The sequence below is a fragment of the Mustelus asterias genome, chromosome 8 (assembly GCF_964213995.1).
Source record: "Mustelus asterias chromosome 8, sMusAst1.hap1.1, whole genome shotgun sequence".
In the NCBI taxonomy this organism is placed as follows: Eukaryota; Metazoa; Chordata; class Chondrichthyes; order Carcharhiniformes; family Triakidae; genus Mustelus; species Mustelus asterias.
Genome location: NC_135808.1, coordinates 90,609,999 through 90,633,219, shown reverse-complemented (window position 1 = coordinate 90,633,219; position 23,221 = coordinate 90,609,999). Strand labels below are relative to the sequence as shown.

Below are 23,221 nucleotides of genomic sequence, written 5' to 3'. Positions count from 1 at the left end.
GATAGAGGGTTATAGATGAGCCTAGAAGGTAAGGAAATCGTTCGGCACAACTTGTGGGCCGAAGGGCCTGTTTGTGCTGTAGCTTTTCTATGTTCTATATACAAGTGTCAGTGTAGACTTTATATTCATGGGCTGTTTGAAACCACAATTTTCTGACTTGAGTGGCAGTGCTGTCATCTGCAAGTGTTTAAGGTACAACGCACTATACTAGTGTTTCCAGTTGTTAAAGATTTGCATGTTCTATTACTAAGTTGTTTGTTGCTAGAGTCAGGGGTTGGAACGTTTGGGGAGATGGAGATGAGTTGGGAATGTAAATGTTCTATTGGTCCTGCAAGATCCTAATGTGAGCAAGTTTTCGAATCAAAAAAGCCATTTTGGAGGGAGGGTGTGCTATGAAGAGGGAAGGCATTAGCTGAGATGATTAATTACCACACTTGCCTTATGTGCAATGCTCTTTTAGTTTAGTTTCTGGTAAGCTTGATTAACTCTAAGTCTTGGAGTAATGGTTTTCCATCATCCTGTTTATGAAGGTGATTCAACTTGTGGCCAGCGTGCAATCTATCACAGTTTAGGAACAACTGGAATACCCATCATTAACGTTAACAACAACTGCTCCACTGGTTCGACAGCCCTGTTCGTGGCCAGGCAGCTGATACAAGGAGGTAAGCCAGCACAACATACGTGCAAGAACCACCAGAACCCAAATCCAGTATAATTGTAATGAGCTGCATTTTTAAATTGGAATGAAGTGTCTGGATTGATTTGTTTCTGATTGATTAATGTGATCTAGACAGGCTAGTTCAGAAGTGAGCTTCTTGTAAACTGAGCAGATATTAAAAAGGGCAGCATCATTCTTTGGTGGTTATTAGTACCATATTATGAATAAATATGCACTCGCTCCCTGTTTCTGAGTGAGAATTATGGAGGAGTACCAAGACAAATCTGTAGTAGTAGGAGCAGGAGTCTCAACATCCCCCTGTGGAGAGGGAAGATTAGACAGCATAGTCAGATTGATTGCTTCTGCGTCCTAGCAGCCAGCCAAGCATGGGATGACAGGCCATCAATTAAGGTTTGGGATCAAGTAACACCACCTCCCCCGCCCACCTTCTTCCCCTCAACCTGCAGGCAGCAGAGGTATGATTCCATTTTAACTGAAGAACAGTGATAGTTCTCCTTGGAAAAAAAATCCGAATAGTTTTATTAATTTAGTATTTATTTTAATATTATAGAAATTGTCTTTCTATAATTTACCTCGCAAGTTTCATGTTGCCTAAAAGTTCATATTCTGGTGTAGACAGCAATCCTTTCGCAATCCTCCCTTATAGATAAATAACTGAATACACAGTACTGTCAGAGAAGCCACACTTTAATACAAGCTAATATGGGAGTTATTTCTATTTTACGTTGCTGCCATTCTCATCATTTGCAGGGTAGATTTGTGAGGACATCAGCTCTGGTTAGCACTGCTGCCTCACAGCGCCAGGGACCCAGGTTCGATTCCCGACTTGGGTCACTGCGCTGTTAATGTAAGCCTACTTGTGACAATAATAAATAAACTTTTTAAAAAACTCTTTAAGAGCTGTTGCTCCTAGAATTTCAGCCACTGGCCTTGCTGAGCCTCCCACATAACGCATCTGAAATGCAACGCTAACATTCAAACTTTGCGTTACAGCATGAAATTAGTTAATTTCATAGCGTCAAAGAAGCCATAATCATGATTGTGTTTAAGCTACAAAGATCTAGGCTGGAATTCTCCAACCTTGGCCATGGCTAGGATTCTCTGGTCCCGCTGCGATGAATGAAGATTTGGCTGAGTTCCAAATTCCCTGTTCTTGTAGCAGCGGTAGCGGGTGTGAGACCGGAGAATTCTGCCCCTGACTTGTCGAAACAGTTTTACAAAATCCCTCAATCGCCAAAGGCCCTCGTCCTCCGGTGACTCCATGGACAAAGTTTTAATTTTTAAAGATGTTCTGAGAGACAGCATCCTGCAAAAAATGAATGACCATGATATATAAATAATTTAAAAATCAAACGGTTTAAAAGGATGCATTGAAAATGTCAAGATAAAGTATTAATTGTTGATCTTCGATAAATGCCAAGTATTAGGCAAGTAAATTTCAAATTGATTAAACTAATTCAGTGATTCCTATTCCCGCCTGTCTTAAAATAGTGTTGCAATATTCTTTTTTATATCTTTTAAGGACTGGCTGATTGTACTCTAGCTTTGGGATTTGAGAAGATGGAAAGAGGATCACTTTCTTCTAAGGTAGCTGAAATATATTGTCAATTGGACATGGAATTTGGCATTCCCATAAACTGATGCATCACATTGAAATATTAAATATGCTGTAGTCTACTCAGTTCAATACTGCATGTACTAAACTTTCATTTCTTTTCAATTATTTCCTCTCCACTCAACCCCCAGTAATTTCCTCTCCCTTCATGAAAGCATTGATCTTATAGCATCAGATTTTAGTACAGAACGATTGGGTCTGTGCCAGAATTAACTCCCCATTGCAGATATCGTAATTTATCTGCATTTCCTCTGTACCCTTTTAATATTCTTCTTCAACTGTTTCATAGAATCATAGAGTTTTACAGCAGAAAAAGAGGCCCTTTGGTCCATTGTGTCTGCACCAGCTGTCAAGCATCTATTTATTTTAATCCAATTTTCACTTGGTCTGGGGTCTTGCTATGGCATTTCAAGTAGTCATCTGAATGCTTCTTAATTGTTTTAGGGGTTCCCACTTCTACCACCCTTTCAGGTAGTGAGTTCCAGATTTCCACCATGCTCTGGGTAAAAGAGCTTTTCCTTAAATCCCCTCTAAATATCCTGTCCCTTGTCCCCTGGTTGTTGACGTCTCTGCTAAGGGGAAAAATTCCTTCCTATCTAAAATTATGTACACCTCAATTGGGTCCCCCTTCAGCCTTCTCTGCTCTAGGGAAAACAACTCCAGCCTAACCAGCCTCTCTTCAAAGCTGAAATCCTCCAGCCCAGGCAACATCCTATTGAATCTCCTCTGCATCCTATCTAGTGCAATCACACCCTATGGCAATCAGAACTACCCACACTATTCTAGTTGTGGCCTAACAAGCATTTTATACAGCTCCAAATTACCTCCCTGCTCTTATATTCTATGCCTCAGCTAATAAAGGCTGGTATCCCATATGCTTTCTTAATCACCTTATCTAACTGTCCTGCTGAGCATACTTCCTATTTGCACGTTTAGATCATTAATGTACACGACAAACTGGAATGGACCCAGAACCCATCCCTGCGATACACCACTGGACACAGGCTTTCAGTCACAAAACAACCTTCGACCATCACCCTCTGCCTGCTGCCATTAAGAAAATTTTGGATCCAATTTGCTGAATTGCCCCGGATCCCATGAGTTTATGGCTTTCTGACCAGTCTATCATGTGGGATCTTGTCAAAAGCCTTACTGAAGTCCATGTAGACTATGTCAACTGCGCTGCCCTCATCTATACATCAATCACCTCCTCGAAAAATTCAATCAAATTTGTTATTATATTTGTAAATTTGTTAATGTAATTCATTCTTTAATTTTGTGATCGACTAAGCTTCAGTAGCCATTTGTAGTAAATAATTCTATGTCCTGATAACCCTTGCATAAAATCATTACTTCTACAACCATGCGAATATTCCCCACCCCCAACCTTGACTTAAATTCCTAGTACTAGCCCCGAGTTGCCACATCATGAATGATTGAAAATGATCTTCAATATTTTCTTCCAAACACTTACATAATTTTCATACTTCTAATGGATGTGTCTCTTTGCCTTAATGTCTTAAATGAATTAACCATTTTATAAATCTCTCCTGATGACTGTACTTCTCATTTCTGTTATCTTCAAGTGTATCCATGGAATCACACAGCATGTACAGCCTGTTTAGTTGGCCAATATTTATGCTCCGCTGTAGCCCCCTCCCATCCTTGCTGATTTAATTCTATCAGCATAACCTGATATTTCCTTCTCCTTCATTCTTATCTAGCTTCTCCTTAAATGTATCTTTACTATTTGCTTTAATCATTCCTTGTGGTAGCGAGTTCCACATTCCCACCACCCTCTGGCTAAAGAGGTTTCTTGATTTCTTGGCGACTGTTTTGATGGCTTCTACTTTTACTCTTCCCCGTGTCTTCTCTCCATGTTGACTATATCAAAACCTTTCATCATCTTAAAGATCACAATCTGTTCACCCCCTCGGCCTACTCTTTCTTTTTCTACAGAAAAATGACCCAGCCTGTTTATCTTTTTATGATAGGTATAACCTCGCAGCTCTGATATCATCTGTGACAATTTTTTTCACTTTCTCCATTGCCTCTGTATCCGCACACAGTACTCCAACTGTGGTCTAATCAAGCTAAAAGCAGAGTACTACGGATGCTGGAAATCTGAAATAAAAACGGAAAGTGCTGGAAATTATCAGCAGATGTAGCAGAATCTCTGAAGAGAGAAACAGAGTTAACTTTTTCAGTCGAACATGACTCTTCTTCAGAGCATTAACGCTTGGTGTATCCAAGCTGTGATATAAGTTCAGTATAATTTCGTGAACTTTTAATACTAGTCTCTAGGAATAAATTCTAGTGCTTGATGTGTTTCTTTATGGCCTTATTAACCTGCTCACTTGGATTGGTGATTAGTGTATTTGTACACTCAGATACATTTGCCCCCTTACCCCTTTTGAGGTTCTTATTTTCGAAGTATAATTTATCGTCTTACTTTTCTGCCAAAACACACTACCTCACACTTCACTCCATTGAAATTAATTTGCCAATTATATGATCATTTTGCAAGTTTATTGGTGTTGGCCTTTAATTTGGTGGAGTCCTCCTCCATAGTGATATCCCGTTCCTCCTCAATTTGGTGTAATCTGCATGTTTTTTAAAAAATTATTGATTCCAAAATCCACATAATTAATATTGCCTTTTTTGGTATGACCTGAATGAGTTGAAACATTTTTCCTTTACTTCGATGATTATGTTGTTTTTGTATGGAAGTGGCTTGGAGTTTTTTTGTATATGGATGGATGATTACATGTTTTTTCCTAATCATGATCAGCCCCCTAACTGGCTGTGGGAGGTTGTATCTTACCCCTTACTCCAAAAAGTTGGATACCCCTAGTGTATTTATTCATGGTCACTTCTTTGCTTTTGCATGCAATGCCTCAATATAAAAAGCTTCAACTCTAATTTACCTTTCTAAAGCTTTTCTTTTACTTTCTGTCCTATTCTTAAAGATCTATTATTTGAACCTTTAAGTCCCTAAGCTTCTTTACCACTGAATATATTACCAATTATGCAGTTTTAAAATAATTGGAGTTAAAATGGTGAAATTATCATTCTTTATCAATGCAAAATGAAGGTCAGATTAATTGTCTACAGGTCCAGATCAGGGTGATCTAGACATAGTCAAGATATAAGGTGTTTCTTTTTCTAATCCTGCTAATTAAATTGTACATGGTAAAGGTATTAACAACTCTTGGAGTATAAGCAGCTGTTCGTCAGTTTCCCTTCCATTATTTGCCAAGATTATCTTCTTAATCGCAGATGATTGAATGGCTATCTTCAGAGGATTTTCAGCTGATTAAATAGTGGAGAATTCTCAATAAGCTTTCCTTCTGTAAGTGCATCTGAACTTTGAACAGTGAGCTGAGATTTGTTTTGCCAAGTTATGATTTGCAAAATTAATGAGGAATCTGTTTCAATTCAATGTTGGGCCAGTTTCCACCCCCCCCCCCCCCCCCCCCCCCCTCCAAACAGTGTATTTCGTGGTGGCGGAGGCAGCCTGCCAATGGCTGGCGGAGGGATCTTCCAGTCCCCCCTCTGCCGAAGGGGTTTCCTGTTGTTTGCGCTCTCCACCGTCGGGAAACCCGCAGCAGGGTTCACCGTTGGCAGGACTGGAAGATTCCACCAGCAGAACAGCCAGAAAGTTACAGCTGTTGTTTCTATCCAACATGAAGAAATTAAGAATAAAAATTGTGGAATGTTTCCAGTTTTATTTTCCTTTAAGTATCGTGCTTTGTGTCGAGTGCTTTTAATGCTTTTATGTAGAATTCAACCTGCAAACCAAATTATTCTTGTTGGCTTGTGCAAATTAAATATGGTATCTTCCTATTTTTAAAGATGCAGGAGAATGTGGTGGGAATCCCATGCTACCTTTAGTGTTGCATGTTACACTTACTAATATTGGGTGCTCTATCCCATTTGCAGCATGTACACAGGGTACCTTTCGATTCGTAGTGATTCATCTACTTATGGAGACAGCATTTTCCCTAAGAGCACAAGGCAAAACATTGGGGAGAAATGTTCTCTTGTAGTATGATGCATTCTTGTTCAGTGTTCCATCTTCTTTCATTTGGTATTGCCAGCAAGATTTGATATAATTCCATCTATCCTCATGTTCAGATCATTTATATTTGTGGAAAATGAGACAACTTCCTCTGCAAATCCCTCTTGCCTCCAACTAGCTACATGTTGCCAATCTGAGAAACTTCCATTTATTCCTATGCTCTGATTTCTATCCATGAATCGTCCATTTACGGCTGCTGCCATGAGCTTTAATCTTCTTAATATGACTCTGATGTAATACTTCATTAAGCACTTTTTGGACGTCTATGTATGCCACGTTTAATATATTCCCTTTATTAAATTCTTCCAATATATGATTCAAATTAGTCAAACATGACTGGGTCTTGACTGCCCCTAATTAAGCCATACTTTTCAAAGTGTTGCTAATATTTTTAATTATGATCATTTGCAATTTTCTTACCACTACATGAAGCCAACTGAGCTAGTTTATCTCATTGCTTTTTTGACAAGGATGTAATATTCAGCCTCCTTTAGCCCTTTGGTGTAATTTTGAAATATCGTGCTTCATTCCTCCTGATATTTCACCTCTAACCTGCCTCAGTATAGACCTCCAAAACTGTGAATTAACTTTGTAAGTTCCACTGACCCTTTAATCCTGCTTCACAGTACTGATGTTTATTAATTACTCATCCATATTCCCCGATGGTGCTCCTGTTATTCCGCTGTTAAGTAAGGCAAAATACTTGGTGAGCAGCATTACAATTCTTTAGTTTCCCACTATAAGATTGTTATTTTCATTTCTTAGTAACCCACTCCTTCCTTGATCATCATTTTTTTTATAAGTCTATCAAAATCTCTATTGTTAACTTGTAAGTCAACCATCTTTGTTTTCTGCCCTAGCCCTTCGGATCTTTTTAATCCTTTTTTGGGTACTTTTTTTTTTCTCTTACTGCCATAAACCTTATTGTATTTATTTTTCAATTCGAGAAACTAGCTCCACTTGGTTCCACCAGGTCTAGGTGACATAACATTAAAAACAGAGAGCCAAGCCTTTCAAGATTAAAATTAGAAAACATTTCTCACGCAAACAGTGATTGAAGTTTCGAATCTTTTCCACAAATAGCAGTTGGTGCTGGGTTAATTGTTAATTTGAACTTTTAAGATTAATAGATTTCAGTCAATCAAAGGTGTTAAGGGATCTGGGCCAAAGGCAGGTATATGAAGCTCAGTCACAAGTCAAGTATCATTGAATGGCGGAATAGACTCAAGAAGCTAAATGGCTTATTCCTGTTTCTGATTTTTTATGTGAATGTAGAGCTCTACCTTTTGGTAAAATTAGTTTACTCTTTGATGGAGTTTTTAAAAAATCTATTTCATCAGCCTACTGTTAGATCTATTATTTCAACAGCCTACTTTTCTGTCCATTTTATCTGGGTGAGATCAGTTCCCTCCCTCAAACTCTGCTGTGTTCCTGCATGGAGTTTGACTCTATCTCATTTGTGTTTTCAGTTCACTGACCGGACCAATCCCATGGACAAACACTGCGAGGTGCTGATTAATAAATATGGGATTTCTGCAGCTCCAATAGCACCACAATTATTTGGAAGTGCTGGCAAAGAGCACATGGAGAAATACGGTACTTATAACTAACATACTTCTGCATATGTCATCCATTTCAATGCAGGCATATTTAAAGTTATGATCCACTCTGAAGAAAATTGGTTTAAAATGTAGCATGTGCAGTAACCTGAAAAAAAGTGACAACAAAATTGGGCTTCGTGAAGCTGGTAGTTCTGGCGCTACAAGAACCAGTTCAAATAAAATGACGGGGGGTAGGCGGGGGCACCCCTGATCACTTCTGGCTTGATCTACGCTGACCGCCATGTTGTGAAAAGCATTAGCGTGCGTGTCCCATGCATGTGCCAGAAGTATGTACAGTGAACAGATTGTAATGCCCAACCTGCCACTTTGTACTTCACTGATACTCTTAATGTCCTTCTTAAATGTGCATGGAGAGACCCCACCATCAGTGCTGTCTAATGGAATCATCATTCAAATTTAACTATCTACTGGCTGCTGTAGAGTTAGTGGAAGGTCCGAGTTGTTGGAGGAGTTGACAGCAATTTTTTCAGTCAGAGTCAAATGGCACTGGACCTTTCGCATATGTAGTGCACGTTTGAAAGACTTCTGAACACATTACTTTCTCCCAGTTATGGCGGCTATGGCTGCAGGTCTGCTTGGGCTATCACGGAGGTGAAACAGAGGCAGCAGATGAGAGAGTTGCTCATAGAGGGAGGAGGAGGGTCTCTCTGAAAGCGCTTCTCCTGCTTAAACCTAAGCCAGGAGCAGTGTCTGAGGTAACTGCTCTCAGGCGTTCACAGAACCTCCTAGAAACAGAACAACAGCCTCCAAGCTCTAAAAAGATTGACTTTGGATGTGTCAGTGGCTGTCCCCCCCATTCTCCACATTAATCATCCTTATCTGCTGCCTGAATAACATTTCTTTCTATTTGTTTATGGGATCAGGGCACCATTGACAAGGCCACATGCCACATTGCCCATCTCTAGTTGTCTTTGAGAAGGTAACCATTTTCTGGAACTGCTGCATTCTATATGGTGTGGGTGTGTACACCCACAGTGCGGCCAGAAAACTTCACAGTGACAATGAAGAAATGGCAAAATAATTCCAAATCAGGAAGTTGTGTGAGTTAGATTGCAAATGGTGGTGGTGTTCCCTTTGCCTCTTCTAAACGCAAGAGGTTCTGAGCTGGGAGGTGCTGCCGAAGAAGCCTTGGCAAGTTGCTGCAGTGCATCCTGGAGATGGTACACACTGCAGCCACAGTGCACTTAGGAGGGAATGAATGTTGGACATTTTGGATGGGATGACTATTAAATTGGCTGCTTTGTCCTTAATGTTGTATAACATTTTGAGTTTTTGGGCTGTATGTGTCCAGGCATGTGTACAGTATCCCATCACATTCTTAATTGTGCCTTGTAAGTGCTGAAAAGGCTTTGGGGAGTTGGAAGGTGATCTATTTACCACAGAACTCCGAGCTCCAACCTTCCCTTATACACACAAGGGCCGGAATCCTCCGGGATTCTCTGCTGCCACGAATGGGGATTTGGCTGAGTGCCAACTTCTCCATCCTTATTTGCAGTGGCAGTGGGTCGTGAACGACCGGAAAATTCCGGACAAGATTTACATGTCCAGTTAAGTTCTGTTCAATGGTTGATCTTTGGGTTGTTGATGGTGGGGATTTAATGATGGGAATGCCATTGAACGTCAAGAGGCCATGACTAGATTCTTTCTTGTTAGAGAACATCATGCCTAACATTTGTGGGACAGGAATAGTACTTGCCACACATTAACCCAAGCCTGAAAGTTGTCCAGGTCTTTCCACATGCAGGTCCGCACCTGCAGGGCGGACTGCCTCATTATTTGAGAAGTTTCAAATGGAACTGAATGTTTTGTAGTTCTTCAGAAAACATCCCCATTTGTAGCCCACAGCAAAAACCCCACTATTGGCTTATGATGGAGGGAAGGTCATTGTTAAAATGGGACTTGATGGATTGAGTTATAAGTAGAGGCTGGATAGACTGGGACATTTTTCTCTGGAGTGTAGGAGGCTGAGGGGTGATCTTATAGAGGTCTATAAAATAATGAGGGGCACAGATCAGCTAGATAGTCAATATCTTTTCCCAAAAGTAGGGGAGTCTAAAACTAGAGGGCATAGGTTTAAGGTGAGAGGGGGAGAGATACAAAAGTGTCCAGAGGGGCAATTTGTTCACACAGAGGGTGGTGAGTGTCTGGGACAAGCTGCCAGAGGTGGTAGTAGAGGCGGGTACAATTTTGTTTTTTAAAAAGCATTTAGATAGTTACATGGGTACGATGGGTATAGAGGGATATGGGCCAAGTGCGGGCCATTGGGATTAGCCTAGGGGATTTTTTTTAAAAAGGGCGGCATGGACAAGTTGGGCCGAAGGGCCTGTTTCCATGCTGTAAACCTCTATGACTCTATGACTCTAAAACTGTGAAGATGGTTGGGCCTCAGAAACTATCCTGGAGAACTCCTGCACTGATGTTCTATCCTCCAACAACCACAACCATTTTCCTTTGTGTTGGGTATGACTCCATCCAGTTTCCTCCCTGATTCCTATTGATTTCAGTTTTACTCGGCATCTTTGACGCCACATGCGGTCAAATGCTGACTTAATGTCAGAAGCAGTCACTCTCACCTCTTCTGAGACTCAGCCCTCCAATTAATGTTTGGACCAAAGTTCCAATGAAGTCTGGAGCTGTGTAGCAATGTCAAAACCCGAACTGAGTATCGATGAGTAGCTTATTGGTGGGTGAGTCCTATTTCATAGTACTGTTGACAACACCTTCAGTCACCTTGCTAATGATTGAAAATAGGCTCACTGGGCAGCAATCGACCAGATTGGATTTGTCCTGCTTTTCATGGATAAGGCATGCCTGAGACCTTTTCCACTTTGTAAAGTCAGTGCCAATGTTGTAGCTGTAGCACTGTGGCTAGCTCTGGAGAACAAGACTTCAAAACTACAATTGGAATGGTGTCAGGCCCGTTGCCCTTATTGTAACCAGTGCACTCAGTTCCTTGATGTATAGAATGAATCCAATTGCCTGACATCTAGAATTCATGTTGGTGAGGACGTCAGGAGGATTCCAAGACAGATCGTCAGCTTGGCACATTGTCAGTTAAGTCCTGTTCTAGACACTGTTATTAAGGGTGGTACAGTGGTTAGCACTGCTGCCTCACAACACCAGGGACCTGGATTCAATTCCCAGCTTGGGTCACTGTCTGTGTGGAGTTTGCACATTCTCTCCGTGTCTGCATGGGTTTCCTCCAGGTGCTCTGGTTGCGTCCCACGGTCCAAAGTTGTGCGGATTAGGTTGATTGGCCATGCTAAATTGCCCCTTAGTATCCTAGCTTGTGTAGGTTAGAGGGACTAGCGAGGTAAATATGTGGAGTTGTGATATAGGGTGTGGGTGGGATTGTTGTCGGTGCAGACTCAATGAGCTGAATGGCCTCCTTCTGCACTGTAAGGATTCTATGATATTAACTTCTAATTCGTGACAAACTGAATTGAGGTTCATCTTGCATAGAAACTGTGGTTGGCAGAGAGTAGTCTTTGATTGCACTGACATGTATTCAATTTGCTCCCACTGTAGAACCGTACCCAATCTCCAGTACAGTTTGTCCTTTTGTTTTTAATACAGGTACTAAACCAGAGCACTTTGCCAAAATAGCTTGGAAAAATCACAAACATTCCACAAATAATCCGTGAGTAAAGTTTTGGTTGTTTTTCGGTTAATCACTGACAATGATATTTGTATTATATTTGTTGAGAAATCAGAGTGAGGGGTCAAAGCCCAAGGTGCAGGGGACCAGCAAGAATGAAAAAAGCAGGGAATTTTATAACGCCCCAGTGTTTGTAGAATTCGTGAAAAAAAGTGAGAAATAAGGAATTCTGGAATTTGGGAATTTTTGGAAGTAGGAAGCTTTATGATGAATATTGGTATTTCTAACTTTAAATTTTAATTTTGAAAGCAGATTTTTGTGGGGTGGTGAGGACGCTAACTGCTTTATCTCCAGTGTTTGGACTGATGTGGCTCAGGTCATCGGCCCGGTCTGTTCTTCCTTTTAGCAGCAAAAGAGACCAAATGTCCGGCCAGGGTAGAAAATTTATCGCTAATCATTTGCAATCCCCTGTTCGTTTCTATTATCCTCCTTACTTGCGACTTTGCAGGATTACAGTTTAATAGATTTTATGTAAATATTGTCTCTGCAGAGTTCAATAGTCAAAGGATTAAGCAAAGTACCTCATTTGAACCATTTTATCTTTTTGGTTTTAACTTGTATTTGCATGACCTCGGAACGTTTGAATTATTGATGTGCATTCTGTGTGACTAAAGCAGTTGTGACGTATGTCTGTGTAGGTTGATAGATTTTTTTAGGTGCTATAAGGGAATTAAAGGATATGGAGATAATTTGAGAAGGCGGAGTTGAGGTAGAGAATCAACCATGATCTTGTTGAATGGTGGGGCAGGCACAACGGGTCAAATGGTCTCCTTCCGCTCCTATTTCTTATGTCCTTGTGTTCTTATCCATTGAACTTTTGTGTATTATGTGTTTATTTTTGATATAAAATGCATGATTTCATACACTTTTGCCAGCAGACAGTAGTAATGAGAGCAACACGGTAGCACAGTGGTTAGCACTGCAGCCTCACAGCACCAGGAACCCGAGTCGATTCCGTCTTGGGTCACTGTCTGTGCAGAGTCTGCACATTCTCCCAACGTCTGCGTGGATTTCCTCAGGGTGCTCCGGTTTGCTCCCACAGTCTGAAAGACACGCTAGTTAGGTGCATTGGCCATGCTAAATTCTCCCTAAGTGTACCCGAAAAGACACCGGAGTGTGGCAACTAGGGGATTTTCACAGTAACTTCATTTGCAGTGTTAATGCAAGCCTAAAAATAAACTTGTTAATGCCAGATTTTTTTATGATGGTGTGGCTGAAATTCTTCAGCCAGGATTCTATCTACTCATTGGTTTAGCACTTAACCTAAGCAGGGAATATCTCACCTGTCCCAATCCAAACTTCCCATTTAGTTACTTCAAACTGTCAGCAAAGTTTACCAACAGACCTTTAGATGGTCATTTTCAATGGTACATAAGGTTAGTTGCATACAGGATTTGGGGAAACCCAGAAGCACTTTCTCATGTGCAGGAATTGCTCTCACCTTCAGTTCAAACCTGGGGGTTTAAGAACCTGATAAATTACTGCCATGAAATTAGTTCTATTATTGGCTTTGGTTTCAATGGGAGACTCTAGCAGAACGTAAGGAAACAACACTTGCTTATTTGCTTAAAAAGTCAACCTTTCAAAAAGCATATACACATCACGTTCACTTGGACTTTACACCATGGCTGGAACTTTCTGTCTGTTCACACTGGCATAATCTTCTAGTCTCGCCAATGGCGCACCCAGCCACGGGTTTTCCAGCATGGGGTGAAGTCAATGGGAAATCTCATTAACTGGTGGCAGAACCTGATCCTGCTGCTGGCAAACAGCACACCACCTCCCACTGCAAGAAAGATGTCATGGGGAAGGCCAGAGAATCCCACCCCACGTGGAAGAGCAAGTTCTACCCAGAAGATTTTGGTCTGAAAACAAAAGTGCAAAATACTTGTCCATTCTCCCATCTCCGTGATTTACTCCTGGTGTCTGGTCCCTCACAGACAATAAGGGAAGGTTATTTGCTACCGAGGTGGGTAGCTCGAGTTGGGAATTTTGCCAACTCGGAAGATGGGCCCCATCACACACAATATCACTCCTGGAGTTGGGGGGGGCGGGGGGCATGATAGAGTCGGACCCAGCAACTCTGGAGGTGGATTGCAGTGGCCATGAGGGCAGGAGAGTGCAGAGGCTGACAGGTTAGAAGGCCCATCTAAGTTCTCTGGGACTTCATCCCAGTTGATTTAGAAAATATTAAGTCCTCACCCCTTGCACCCTGACATACCCCACCCACTCCTCATGCCCCCATGCCAATGCATGCCTCCTCCAAACCACGTCTTATGCATCCCCATGCCGCCTTTATACCGATTCACCCAATATCCATGTGAGAAACCTTGGGAGCCACGTGGAGGACAGAACTCTGTCATACAAACATGATACTAAGAAAAAACACAAGATTCATGAAACCTATTGAAATATTTTAAGTACCATCGACTGTTTAATATGCTATAAAACAAGGCTGTATTCAGTAAAGGCAGCTAATCATTTAATGGCCTTTTTAAACTGTCAGTCAAAATGTGCACTCTTGTAGCTTTTGAAACTCAGTCATGCATTCATGATGACCTCAACTGTAATAACATCCCTTGGGAAATGTCTGCAAAAAAACTCAATTGAAACAGGAACAGATGGTAATGATTTTTTCTAATCAACACTGCCTGTGAATCAAAGCAATTAAGTAGAAGATTTTCCTAAAACTGTAACTGACAACAGCTCCAGACCAGTTTTTTTCATGTTTAATGGACTGGGGATCTAAAAATCTTAAGATCGTGTCATTTAAACAGGCCTTATCCACAAGTGTTTATATCCATTTCTGATTCCTACACTGCAGGTTAAGGCCCTTGGAACAATGAAAATGGGGTTGGTTCGAACTCAGCATTAATTACAAACTCCCTGCTGAATTCAGCGAAAATTATTATTTTCTGCATGCTATACAGACAAAGCATACCGTTCATAGAGAAGGAGAGGAGACAGTGCAGAATGTACTGTTATAGTCATAGCTAGGGTGTAAAGAAAGATCAACTTAGTGCGGGGTAGGTCCATTCAAAAGTCTGATAGCAGCAGGGAAGAAGCTGTTCTTGAGTCGGTTGGTACGTGACTTCAGACTTCTGTTTCTCTTTCCCGGTGGAAGAGAGAATGTCCAGGGTGCGTGGGGTCCTTAATTTTGTGGGCTGCTTTTCCGAGGCAGCGGGAAGTGTGGACAGAGTCGATGGATGGGAGGCTGGTTTGCGTGATGGACTGGGCTTCATTCACGAACCTTTGTAATTTCTTGGGGCCTTAGGCGAAGCAGGAGCCATACCAAGCTGTGATACAATCAGAAAGAATGTTTTCTATGGTGCATCTGCAAAGGTTGGTGAGAGTCGTAGTGGACATGCCAAATTTCCTTAGTCTCCTGAGAAAGTAGAGGCGTTGGTGGGCTTTCTTAACTATAGTGTCAGCATGGGAGGACTAGGACAGTTTGTTGGTGATCTGGACACCTAAAAACCTGAAGCTCTCGACCATTTCTACTTCATCCCCATTGATGTAGACGGGGGCATGTTCTCCACTATGCTTCCTGAAGTCGATGACTTCATCATAAACTTGGTACAATGTATAAAAGTGAATTATCATGATTTGTTTAGTTCATCTGAATTATAAATAATTGCAGTTCATTTGTTTAGATATTCTCAGTTTCAAGATGAGTTCACTCTGGACCAGGTGATGAAGTCTCGTCAGATCTTTGAATTCCTGACTTTGCTGCAGTGCTGGTGAGAATGGGATACTTTTCAATTTGCTGACTGTGCACATTTAAAAAAAAATCTCAAATGCAATTTAACTAGGTGAGTGCTGCTAAAAGTACGATTTGGGCTCTTTGTCTCTGAACTTTCTCTTCAACAAAAGACTGATCCACATGCCTCTGAACCTTTGTTCACAGCTTGCCTAGCTGTGGAATATTGACTGAGCCAGGGTTCAACTTTGTTACTTCCCCTGTCTTTTCCATCAGGAAAGATAAAACAGGAAGACACTATTGGGAGTTAAGGGTTTCACAGCATCCAAAGTGCAAGTGGTGGAAAAGAAGAATTGCCATTTCTATAGTGTCTTTTATGATCTCTGAACACCCCATAGTGCCTTATTGAACTTTTGTAGTCACAGTTGTCATGTAGGGAAATGCAGCAACTAATTTGCACACAATTAGGCCCCACATATTGCAATGAGATATATTACCAGATAATTTGTTTTAGTGATGGTTGAGGGGTAGATAGATGGCTGGAACATGGAGAGAACTCTTCTATAACAAAGGGCACAGGATCCTTTACCTCTTCCTGAAAGCAGACATAGTCTGCATTGAAGTGCTCTTCTATTAGATGGCACCCCTATCTCAGTACTGCACTAAAGTGTAGACCTTAGTGCTCAAGAATTTGAAGTGAGATTGAATCCTCAACATGTTGACTGCAAGTGCAGATTTCCACCACTAAGGCTGCTGAAGCCTTGGGTTGCAATGAAGCAAGAGGGCCATGTTCATTGTTCCATAATACACTGTCAGACAAACCCGTCCAGTTTAACTCATTTTGATGTATGAAAGTTAAAAATTAATGTAAAAAATGTAAAAAACTGATAGCCGGACGCTCACACATGAGGACGGCCTCAGCCGGGATCTTGGGTTCATGTCACACTATCTGTAACCCCCACGACTTGCCTGGGCTTGCAAAATCTCACTAACTGTCCTGTCTGGAGACAATACACATCTCTTTAACCTGTGTTTAACCCCCTCTCCACTCACATTGTCTGTACCTTTAAGACTTGATTACCTGTAAAGACTCGCATTCCAGCCATTATTTTGTAAATTGAGTTTGTGTCTTTATATGCCCTGTTTGTGAACAGAACTCCCACTCACCTGATGAAGGGGCAGCGCTCCGAAAGCTAGTGGCCTGTGCTACCAAATAAACCTGTTGGACTTTAACCTGGTGTTGAGAGACTTCATACTGTGCTTACCCCAGTCCAACGCCGGCATCTCCACATCAAAAATAAACAAGCCATTGGTCTTTTCTTGATGTTGGAATGAAACTAATAGTAGATCTTGAGAGATTCTCCTTGGGAATATTTAACATGACATAGGCTCTTTGTGGGATCATTGGGTGAAAGCACAGCGTTTGTAAGCCACATCAAAAATTCCAACTTTGATGCCAAGTTAGGTGATCTCAGCAGGACCATGGCAGTCAGTACCATTGGCCTAGTGCCAACATCTTGAGATGAAGGGAGTGGGAGATGGAATCAGTGATGGCGGCTTTTATTATCCAGTAATTCTTGCACCGTTCATGGATGTGTGGTTCAATCGGTGATGTCCTTCATGGATGCGTGGTTCAATCAGTGATACTATTATACATTAAAGAATGATCACTTGTGTTATATATCGGAGAATTGACGTTAGGACGCACAGAGGGTTGAAAATAACAGAGCTTTATTTAGAGGGTGGTGTTCACTACATGGCTGCTTCTCTCTGGCAATTTCCCCGCGCTAGCGACCTGTGACACCACTTCTGGTGAATACATGAATACATTAATACAACGGTGCTTAGCGCAGCTAATAAGAATCAATTCATATACATATCAACTTGGACAAGATACTGGTGGGCTGGCAGAATCTGATAACTGAGGGATTAGTACAATTCAGGAGTGGAATAAAGTTATCTGATGTGCACTTTTTAGTATTTGCTCGCATGTATGCAACAATCGGGATAAGTGGTGAAGCTGTTTTTTTTTGCCTTACTTTGTATAAAATTTTATCTTAAATAGTCCAACGTCTAATGGGGCAGGAGCAGCTGTCCTGGCGAGTGAAAGGTTTGTACTGAGACATGGCCTGGAGTCTAAAGCTGTCGAAATTCTCGCCCAGGAAATGATAACCGATTTGCCAAGCAGCTTTCAGGAAAACAGCTGTATAAAGGCGGTAAGATTTTCAATTAACCTCCATATGAATTGTGTATGAAAAAAATGTCTAAGTAGCAGAGCCCCCATATGATCAATTAGAACAACATTTAAGGTTTTAAATTTAATTTGCCTTTGCCAGGAATCAGGGTGGTGATGTTTTATAGAGGGGTGAATTCTCACGTATCTAATTATTTTGGGTAGAAGATGGGTACTGCGAGCCTAATCGCTGTTCGATGGAATTGATGCAAGGCCTGATCCACCTTGCACGGCTGGGCCACATTTGAATAAAGTCAGTCAGCTCTCAACCTGGAACAAGAAATGTGTTTGCTCCTCCCGGAAGCCGAGGACTGGCAACAGGTTGGGGGCCAGTGGGACTGGCAACAGGTTGGGAGGCACTAAAGGTCTGGCATTGGGTTGGGGGCATTGAAGGGCTGGCAGCAGGTGTGAGTCATATGTTAATTATAATTAGTTGTATGCAGGTGGTAGCCATTGACTGAGAATTCACTTTTCCCATATTTGAGAACAGACTGGAACTGTGGTTAGGATCGCTATAAATAAATGCTTCTGAATGTGTGTAAAAACTGGCTCCAGTTTTATCCTTCAGCACCTGGCTTACTGGACTAGCACAGTAAGAAGTCTCACAACACCAGGTTAAAATCCAACAGGTTTACTTGGTAGTAAATACCATAAGCTTTCGGAGCACTGCTCCTTTGTCAGATGGAGTGGATATCTGCTCTCAAACAGTGCACAGACACAGAAATCAAGTTACAGAATACTAATTAGAATGCAAATCTCTACAGCCAGCCAGGTCTTAAAGGTACAGACAATGTGGGTGGAGGGAGCATTCAACACAGGTTAAAGAGATGTGTATTGTCTCCAGACAGAACAGCTAGTGAGATTCTGCAAGATCAGGGGGAAAGCTGTGGGGGTTACTGATAATGTGACATAAATGCAACATCCCGGTTTAGGCCATCCTCGTGTGTGCGGAACCTGGCTATCAGTTTCTGCTCAGCGACTCTGCGCTGTCGTGTGTCGTGAAGGCCACCTTGGAGAACACTTACCTGAAGATCCAAGGCTGAATGCCCGTGACTGCTGAAGTGCTCCCCCACAGGAAGAGAACAGTCTTGCCTGGTGATTGTCGAGCGGTGTTCATTCATCCGTTGTCGTAGCGTCTGCATGGTTTCCCCAATGTACCATGCCTCGGGACATCCTTTCCTGCAGCGTATCAGGTAGACAACGTTGGCCGAGTTGCAAGAGTAGGTACCGTGTACGTGGTAGATGGTGTTCTCACGTGAGGTGATGGCATCCGTGTCGATGATCCGGCACGTCTTGCAGAGGTTGCTGTGGCAGGGTTGTGTGGTGTCGTGGTCACTGTTCTCCTGAAGGCTGGGTAGTTTGCTGCGGACAATGGTCTGTTTGAGGTTGCGTGGTTGTTTGAAGGCAAGAAGTGGGGGTGTGGGGATGGCCTTGGCGAGATGTTCGTCTTCATCAATGACACGTTGAAGGCTCCAGAGGAGATGCCGTAGCTTCTCCGCTCCGGGGAAGTACTGGATGACGAAGGGTACTCTGTCCACCATGTCCCGTGTTTGTCTTCTGAGGAGGTCGGTGTGGTTTTTCGCTGTGGCGTGTCGGAACTGTTGATCGATGAGTCAAGCGCCATATCCTGTTCTTATGAGGGCATCTTTCAGCGTCTGGAGGTGTCTGTTGCGATCCTCCTCATCCGAGCAGATCCTGTGTATTCGGAGGGCTTGTCCGTAGAGGATGGCTTCTTTTACGTGTTTAGGGTGGAAGCTGGAGAAGTGGAGCATCATGAGGTTATCCGTGGGCTTGCGGTACAGTGAGGTGCTGAGGTGACCGTCCTTAATGGAGATGCGTGTGTCCAAGAATGCAACCGATTCCGGAGAGTAGCCCATGGTGAGTCTGATGGTGGGATGGAACTTGTTGATGTCATCATATAGTTGTTTCAGTGATTGCTCACCATGACTCCAAAGGAGCCATCGATGTATCTAGTGTATAGCATCGGTTGAAGGTCCTGTGTGGTGAAGAAGTCTTGTTCGAACCTGTGCATGAAGATGTTGGCATATTGAGGTGCGAAGTTTGTCCCCATGGCTCGACTCATCAATCAACAGTTCCGATGCGCCACAGCGAAAAACCACACCGACCTCCTCAGAAGACAAACACGGGACATGGTGGACAGAGTACCCTTCGTCATCCAGTACTTCCCCGGAGCGGAGAAGCTACGGCATCTCCTCCGGAGCCTTCAACGTGCCATTGATGAAGACGAACATCTCGCCAAAGCCATCCCCACACCCCCACTTCTTGCCTTCAAACAACCACGCAACCTCAAACAGACCATTGTCCGCAGCAAACTACCCAGCCTTCAGGAGAACAGTGACCACGACACCACACAACCCTGCCACAGCAACCTCTGCAAGACGTGCCGGATCATCGACACGGATGCCATCACCTCACGTGAGAACACCATCTACCAGGTACATGGTACCTACTCTTGCAACTCGGCCAACGTTGTCTACCTGATACACTGCAGGAAAGGATGTCCCGAGGCATGGTACATTGGGGAAACCATGCAGACGCTACGACAACGGATGAATGAACACCACTCGACAATCACCAGGCAAGACTGTTCTCTTCCTGTGGGGGAGCACTTCAGCAGTCACGGGCATTCAGCCTTGGATCTTCAGATAAGCGTTCTCCAAGGCGGCCTTCACGACACACGACAGCGCAGAGTCGCTGAGCAGAAACTGATAGCCAAGTTCCGCACACGAGGACGGCCTAAACCGGGATGTTGCATTTATGTCACATTATCAGTAACCCCCACAGCTTTCCCCCTGATCTTGCAGAATCTCACTAGCTGTTCTGTCTGGAGACAATACACATCTCTTTAACCTGTGTTGAATGCTCCCTCCACCCACATTGTCTGTACCTTTAAGACCTGGCTGGCTGTAGAGATTTGCATTCTAATTAGTATTCTGTAACTTGATTTCTGTGTCTGTGCACTGTTTGAGAGCAGATATCCACTCCATCTGACGAAGGAGCAGTGCTCCGAAAGCTTATGGTATTTACTACCAAATAAACCTGTTGGACTTTAACCTGGTGTTGTGAGACTTCTTACTGTGTTTACCCCAGTCCAACGCCGGCATCTCCACATCATTACTGGACTAGAACAGCAGGTGAGAAGATTTTGGTGGGGCCAGGAGGTGCGTTATGTTTTACACCTCTTTCTTGCTGCTTTTTGAGTGGTCTATAGCAGTCCATTTAAGAGCCACCTATTAAGTTGCTTTAGAACAAGGAAAAATAGGCAAATAGTACTGCCCAGTGGTGCCTGAAAATTGTTTTTGGGTCATTTTTTATGCCCTAGAATACAAGAAATAAGAGCAGGAGTAGACCGTATGGTCTGTCAAACCTGCTGCGCCATTCAGTACGATCATGGCTGATCTTGGGCTTGAACTAGGCTCCTAGTTTTCATGGCTCTGTCTAAAATAAGTGCTCCAGCTGCCCATTTCCAGAACGGGATGGAATTGGTGACTGACAGATTGGGGTGGGAATAGAGAAGCAAGTGTTGCACTGCTATTTTTCTCACACTACCACCGCATTACTGCCAGGAACAAAAATTGGTGCTGGCATATTAAGAAATATAACTGAACTTTGGAACCTCCAGGGCATGCACAACAGAATGATTCTACTCAGTAACACTTAGCATAGCTGCTAATTACCCATCTGGAAAATGGTGATATCAACTGCATTGTAGTTCAGTTCATTGATAAGTGCGTATGCTGTAGAGGCAGATTGCAATGGGGAAAGCTGAAAAATAACTCGCTATCAAATTACCATGAAATAGGTTCTTACACATACAACAATTCAGCGATAGGTTAAGAATGTATCTTTGTCAGGATGCTACCCAAATAATAACCTTATCTTGCTGATTAGCATATTTCTAGAATTCTGCTACAGTTAGGTTTATTGTGTTTTTTTCATGTCTGTAAACTGGTTGTAACTCTTGTCACATTCAGCAATTGTGACAAAATATCTACAGAAGAAGAAATAGACTCCAGGCTAATTTGAGAGTAATATGTGTTCTTGCAAGGAGTGACGCATCTCAAATAGAAAATGTATTGTTGGCGTTTGATATTCCATTTGAGGTGCCAAATGCCATCAATGCTGCAAGGAGTGACGGAGAATAAAGATGTTGGAAATAGGGAAGACTGAAGCAGCTGACCATAGTTTATGGAACAATTGAGTGAGAATAGAAGACAGAAGGGTGACCTTTGATTTTCGATTCTGAGAATGCAAGCAACCAGCCTGGGCGATGAGCTTCAGTTCCTCTGCAGACCATTAGATGGGGATGTCTTACCATGGAGAAAAATTAACAGTGGTGTATGAATTGCAAGGCCACTTCAAAAATCTAAAGCTGTCAAATTTGTGAAGCAGTTAAAACCCAATTATGTTTGTTAGCAAGTAACTGCATCTTATGGAGTTTTAGCCTGTTGGTTTGACTCCGACAGTGCAATTGATTTCAGCTGCGTAATAGCGATATATTAAAATGCACAGATTAAATGGAGAGGAATGATGTAACAAGTGTGTCATGGAATTGGCTCAATAAGGGATCGAGAAGTGCAGTATTTCTGATTTAGTAATCTCTCGTGAATCATGATGAATCAAAGGATACATTTAGAATAAAGTACCAGGGCAATAATTTACCATAATTTGAATATGATTTTTTAAAGAAGTGCTATTTTGCATTTTGCAATTAGAATTGTGTTTACACTTTTTTGTCAAAGTTTTGAATCTGTGCCTTAAGATTATTACGTTTGTGTAAGCTATCTATTTACAAACCGCTTTGAAAAAAATATCCAAGACCCAGGATAAGAGGAAAGGCGTCGGCGGCTCTGTGTATGTTGGAGAGAGAAATGGAGACGGGAGCGATAATTATATCAGGAGTCTGAAAGAGAGAATGGGGGATGATGAGACGTGGGATTGTGGGGTGATTGTCATGGGATGGAGTTAGTGAAGGAGTAGTCTTGGAATGTGAGATAAAAATGGAAGGGGGTTGACGGAGGATAGCCAGCTGTAATGACTCAGGAAAGGAACATAGATTATTATAGAATATTTATATTTACCAATTTGTCAAAAGATTTTGAATCCGGGGCTGCCGGGTAGGATGAACTTTCTATGATGCCGAAAATCGGGGCCCCCACAAGCATTCAGGAGGATGACGTTTTGCCGCTCGTCCCCTTCTATCCCGCTTGCCTGGAAGAAATATTGCATTCTTTTGGCACACTGGGGCCAATCCTTCACTCACACATCATAAGTTTCTAGTTTCTCAAACAATAGCATTTTCAATATCTCCCCATCATTGTCTTACCGGGTTTGTTGAAAGGCAAGGCTGTCCAAAACTTTTCTTGTTCCTCACATGACTCAGGAAGCCCGACTGGAAAGGAACACAGTTTATTACAGAACACAAAGTAAAACCATTATCATGGTGTACACACACTAGGCCCAGCAGGGGACTACAGTTCAACAGGCCCAGTCCTGGTCCTGCCTTGTAAAAGGCTCAGGTAATGAGTTCCATTGCCTGTTACCAGCGGAACTCTGCTCAATGAGCCCCACGGGGAGATCGGTGATTCCCCATGGACAGGGAAGTTGTTTCC

The 23,221-nt window shown here is 42.4% G+C and overlaps 1 protein-coding gene across 1 annotated transcript in view; it reads left to right on the top strand.

Moving 5' to 3' along the window:
* Positions 1-23,221, top strand: part of scp2a (sterol carrier protein 2a) — a 103,586-nt gene that overhangs the window by 6,384 nt on the left and 73,981 nt on the right. The window contains exons 4-9 of the mRNA XM_078218474.1: positions 531-662; positions 2,202-2,266; positions 7,845-7,971; positions 11,574-11,637; positions 15,309-15,395; positions 17,421-17,571. Of these exons, the coding sequence (XP_078074600.1) occupies positions 531-662; positions 2,202-2,266; positions 7,845-7,971; positions 11,574-11,637; positions 15,309-15,395; positions 17,421-17,571 (626 nt within the window). The remainder of the gene's footprint in view (positions 1-530; positions 663-2,201; positions 2,267-7,844; positions 7,972-11,573; positions 11,638-15,308; positions 15,396-17,420; positions 17,572-23,221) is intronic.